Source organism: Hipposideros armiger, unplaced genomic scaffold (assembly GCF_001890085.2).
Source record: "Hipposideros armiger isolate ML-2016 unplaced genomic scaffold, ASM189008v1 scaffold_228, whole genome shotgun sequence".
In the NCBI taxonomy this organism is placed as follows: Eukaryota; Metazoa; Chordata; class Mammalia; order Chiroptera; family Hipposideridae; genus Hipposideros; species Hipposideros armiger.
In genome coordinates, this window is record NW_017731578.1 from 206199 (window position 1) to 210989 (window position 4791).

The 4791-nt window shown below is 58.0% G+C and overlaps 1 protein-coding gene across 2 annotated transcripts in view; it reads right to left on the reverse strand.

The window, feature by feature from the left end:
* Positions 1 to 1041: 1041 nt before the first annotated feature.
* Positions 1042 to 4791, reverse strand: part of CUNH11orf24 (chromosome unknown C11orf24 homolog) — a 14013-nt gene continuing 10263 nt past the window's right edge. For both annotated transcript variants that reach the window (XM_019654647.1, XM_019654648.1), the window contains 2 exons: positions 3083 to 3255; positions 1042 to 2377 (listed from right to left, as the gene is read on the reverse strand). In XM_019654647.1, the coding sequence (XP_019510192.1) occupies positions 1341 to 2377; positions 3083 to 3255 (1210 nt within the window). In that variant the 3' untranslated portion in view covers positions 1042 to 1340. The remainder of the gene's footprint in view (positions 2378 to 3082; positions 3256 to 4791) is intronic.

The following is a 4791-nucleotide window of genomic DNA, read 5'->3' on the forward strand; positions in this document are numbered from 1 at the left end:
TGGTTAAGAGCTGGCTTGGGATGCCAGAGGGCCCCGGTTCGGATCCCACATATGAGGGCCAGTGACACTGCCCTCCACAGCTAAGATGCTGAACAACAGTTCAACCTGGAGCTGGGCTGCCGTGAGTTGCTGGCGACAGCGTAGGCTGCAGCCCCTGTTGCAGTGGGTTGCCATGGGCTACCCTGTGTAGCCAGCAGCCAACGTGAGCGGCCAGCAGCCAGCGTGAGTGGCCAGCAGCCGCAGTGAGCGGCCATTCAGAAGCCGGTGACTGATCTGCCTCGCCCGGGAAGAGCACAATGATGGTGCCAACTTAGGCCAGTGAAGCAACGTTCTCCACAACTAGATTGAAGAACAAAACGACAGTAACTTGTCTGTTCCCCTTCCCCCAATTCCCCAGCACTGTTCCCATCCCAATTCCCCAATAAAAATCTTTAATAAATAAATAAAATGGGAACCACAGCTGATCTCCAGGGTTGGGGGTAGGGTGGCTAAATGAGTTATTTGCATCAATCACGAGGACAGTGGCCAGTCCATGACAAGGACGCAGCAAGTACGGCTCTGAGGGCTGTTGGGGACTGGAACCCAGGGCCGTCATCTTGCTGAGGGGAGCGGGCCCTGCACTCACGGGCCTGGGGCTCCCCAGGTTCCAGGGCGACCTGGGGCAAGGTGCCAGTAATGACCATCCCACCACACAAGCCTTTCTACAAGGCACGTGTAGACGAGGCGTGTGGTCACTGCGAGGGTGGTCTGGGCAGGTCCAGGCTGACCTGGCTACACCGTGTGGCTCCCCACCGAATGGTCCAGAGAAAGGGGGATGAGAGAAAAGAGCTGCCTCTCCACACGGTGCCAGATGCCAAGTGAGGGCAGCTCTGGGCATAAGCACAAAGCCCAAGGAAGCAGCCCGACCCAGCAGACTGCCAGGGTCCCGCGTCATATTCAGCATTTACAAAAACGAACCGTTACTCGTATTTCGAAAAGGCTCCCCTGCGGCGGTGGTGGGCAGGATGAGGCCCACACAAATGGGGAGACACGGTCTGAATGGAAAGCGGTCATTGCTTTAATTCTGGCCAGGATCTGACACACGGGGCTCACCAGCCCCGCCCCACGGCCCCATCACTGCTCCGTCATGTTTACAAAAATAAATATGAAAAAAGCAGCAACTCCCTGTGTTCGTGGAATTAATCTGAGAGTAATTAAATGTGTTTAAGCATCTGGCATAGCTCCTAAATGGCACCAAAGAATTTGGAAGCACTTGGTTTGGTCTCAGAGGGAAGATGGAAGGGGAAGGGCCCCACCCCTCCAAGGGTCCAGCTGGGGCCGCAGGCCAGCCTCCCGCCACCTCACATTTCAGAGTCGGCATACATGCCATTGATTAAATAGTCCACCTGCGTGTAGTCCTTCTTCTTGTAGCTCTCGTAGGCTTGCAGGGCAAACAGGACCAAGACTGTGAAGAAAAGGGTCACCCCGAGCAAGAGCACCGCCAGGAGTGAACTTCTGTTTGGGGACAGGGGAAGGGGCTTGGTGGTGACCACCAGGTGCTGGCCTTGGGTGCTGGGCTGGCACGAGTCCGTGACTGGCATCTTAGAGTCCCCTGAGCTCCCGGTCGTTGGCCTGGTGGAAGCAGTTCCATCTGGGGCCTGCTCCGTTGTCTGGGGCGTGCCTGGCCACGGAGTGGGGGATGTGGTCCCCACCCCAGGGGTCGGGCTAGAAGGAGGCACAGAAGCTGGCCTCTTGGCTTGTGTCTTGGTGGTGGTCACCACTGTTGTGGACACGGAAGCCACGGAGGGAGAGGTGGGCTCTGGGGTTATGGGCCTGCTTGTGTCCGCCACAGGCCCAGTTGTCAACGCCTGTGTGGTGGAGCCTGGTGTGGACCCATTAAGTGCTTGGCGGGGGGTGAGGGGCGCGGGGCTGCCTGTGGAGTGGCTGGATGTGTGCTTGGAAGGGCTCTGCGTGCCCGTGGGGGTGCTTGCATTTGCTATGGTGGCAGCAGCTGGCTGAGCCCTTGTGTTCAGTGTCGTCAGAGGCACTGCTTTTGTCGACGTGCTGCCACTGGGTGCCTGTGTCCCGGGTGTGCCCAGAGCAGCCGTGGGAGACAGAGAGGGTGGTGCCAACATCGGGGCCAATGGCACAGGCACCCCAGAGGTCGTGTGGTCAGGGGGATGTGCCACAACTGCTGAAGTGTTCACAGCTGTCCTGTGTTTTCCTGCTGTGATGGCCAGAGAGCTGTTGTCTACTGAAGTCCTTTTGGTCCATGTGACAGGAGAGAGTGTCATCGTGGTCATTTTTTCAGACGTTTTGCTCAAGGTGCTTTCAGCTGTTTCCTCGGGTACACTTTTCTTGACTAAGTTATCTCGTATCTGGTTGAAGGCTAAGTGCCCTTAAAGTCAGAAACGGAGAAAACGCACAATCACTTTCAGCCCTGTGGGTTATTCTGAGACGCGGCCTGGCTGTGCCTGGCTTCTCGGCCTAGGGAGTGAAGGGAGGGGCTGTGTGCAGGGCGGCCCTCTGATCTCGCGGCACACATCTGGCCTGCAGCCCACCGCAGAAGCAATCGGCACTTTGATTTTAAAGCCCTTTTGCCCTCTCGGAACCCCAAGCCCATCGAAGGCTTAAGAGTTTCACTCTCTGATCCAATTCCCAAAACACCAGACAGAGTGAAAGTCTCCCATTACAGGTGTGATTCACCATTAAAGCCCATCAGACACACACCCGGCTTTACGAAGCAGATAAACCGCTGCCCAGATATTCCAACTGCACAAGAATTCTTGGCTTTATAAAAGGCTTTGCTGCAGGTCTCCCTGGAGACGAACAGTGCCTGGCACACAGTAGAAGTGCAGGTAAACATCTGAGGTATGAATGGATGAACTCCCCACTGAAGACTGGGTTCATAGAGGAAAGGAGGTTTTGCAGGGCCAAGCGAGTGGTCCTCTCAGGGCTCAGAGGCCTGTCCCATTGGGGGCTCCCCACCCACGCTGGCCCTGGAGAAGCTCAGCCTGGCAGCCCTTCCCAGTCCAGCACCGGGGAGCTCTGGGGCTCCGGGGCCACCGGGCCTGTCCACTAGTCACCCAGCTTTCTCACTTACGTGGATCCTGGGATGTCGCTCGGCCTTCAGAGAAGGACAAGGAGGAAACGCAAACGAGCACAAGGGCTGTCCACATTTTGCGGGTGAGCCAGGAGCAAGGCTGGGTGGTCCCCAAGGCTCCCATCCAGGCGTTCTCAGGCTGCCGACGACGCCCGGCCGCTTGGCTGAGGGATCTGTGGTCGACAGAGAAGGCGCCTGGTCAGTAACACACAGGCCGGCCTGGGGCACAGGGTGTGGCAGTGAGTTGGCTTGCGGGGCTCTGGCAGGGTCCAGCGTGCCAACCGAGCCAAGTACTTCAACCAGCCCGGCACCCAGTAAGAGTGGAACTGACCAGCGCCTGCATCTGGTGGGTTTACAGCACTTCTTGACCCAGTTGTGCAATGAGTTTCAACCTCTGNACTCAGCCAGGGTGTGGAGCCTTCCCCTCTCAGGTGGGTCCCAGCCCACGTGGCAGGTGATGGCTGGCAGACGAAAGAGCATGCTCTAAAGCCCCAACTCTCCAGCCTGGCGTGCAGAGCTGCCTGTCCCATGACAATGCTGCAAGCTGGCAGGAGCTCAGGACCCAGAGGGTGACAAGCCGGGGGGCTGGAAGAGCCCCCTTCCCAGCCATGGCCAGTGCCAGCACCTGCGATCACATGTGCAGATGGGCTCAGATGTGTGATGGCGTCTGCTAGGGAAGGGAGAACAGGGAGGGCTCAGGCTGGTTGGAGTCCAGCTGCCAGTGTCCACAGCACGGCTCAGAGACAGGCAGAGGCCTGAGAGGGGCGAGGGGGCCGCTGGGCCTCCTGGACCGATCAGATGCAGCTAGAAGACAGACGAGGACCGTACGGAAGTTCTGACCCTTTCTCCCCAGCGTGCACTTCTCCACCCTTGGCTCTTCCATTGTCTCAGATGATCTGGGAGTTACTATCGGGGGCCTTATTATGGACCATTTGAAGTCCTTTTTGGAGGAGGCAGAACTTTAAAGAAAGGAGCTGCACCCCCAGGCCTGGTTCTGGAGACGTGTCACGGGGAACCGGAGACTCCAGACAAAATCGGTCTCTTTCCCAGGCGCCTGCGTCGTGGAGAAGCCAGAGTTGCTGCCCCTTCCCTGCCCCCAGGTCTGGGAAAGATGCAATTCTGTCTCCTCATTTCACTGAGGAAGCAGCCGGGCTCCAGAACGTTCCACGCTGGTTCCCAGTGACAGTTAGCAGCTGCAGACCTGGCCTGGGAACACGGCTTCACGCGCTGCCCGCCAGCTCTTGCTACTTCGAGCAGGTGGGCAGAGAAAGGCCAAAGGGCAAGCTCAGAGCAGGCAGGCGGCGAGACAGGGTACAGCTGATGCTTGGACAAGGCGGGCTGGAACTGCGCTGCGGGTCCACTTATACACGATTTTCATTCGACCCGTGCAGTTCAAACCCGCCTTGTTCAAGGGTCTGCTGGGAGGTTGCAGCTGAGTCTGCAGAGGGCCAACTTACTTATATGAGGACTTTTGACTGTGGGGGAGGTTGGCGCCTTTAACCCCCCACACACTGTTCAATGGTCAACTGTAGTTCAAGAGCCAGTTTAACTCCGACTGGCCCTCAATGGTGGTGTCTCCTCTATGCCTCAGTGGCCCTGCCTTTAAAATGGGAACCAGGGCCGGCCGAGTGGCGCGATGGTTAAGAGCTGGCTTGGGATGCCAGAGGGCCCCGGTTCGGATCCCACATATGAGGGCCAGTGACACTGCC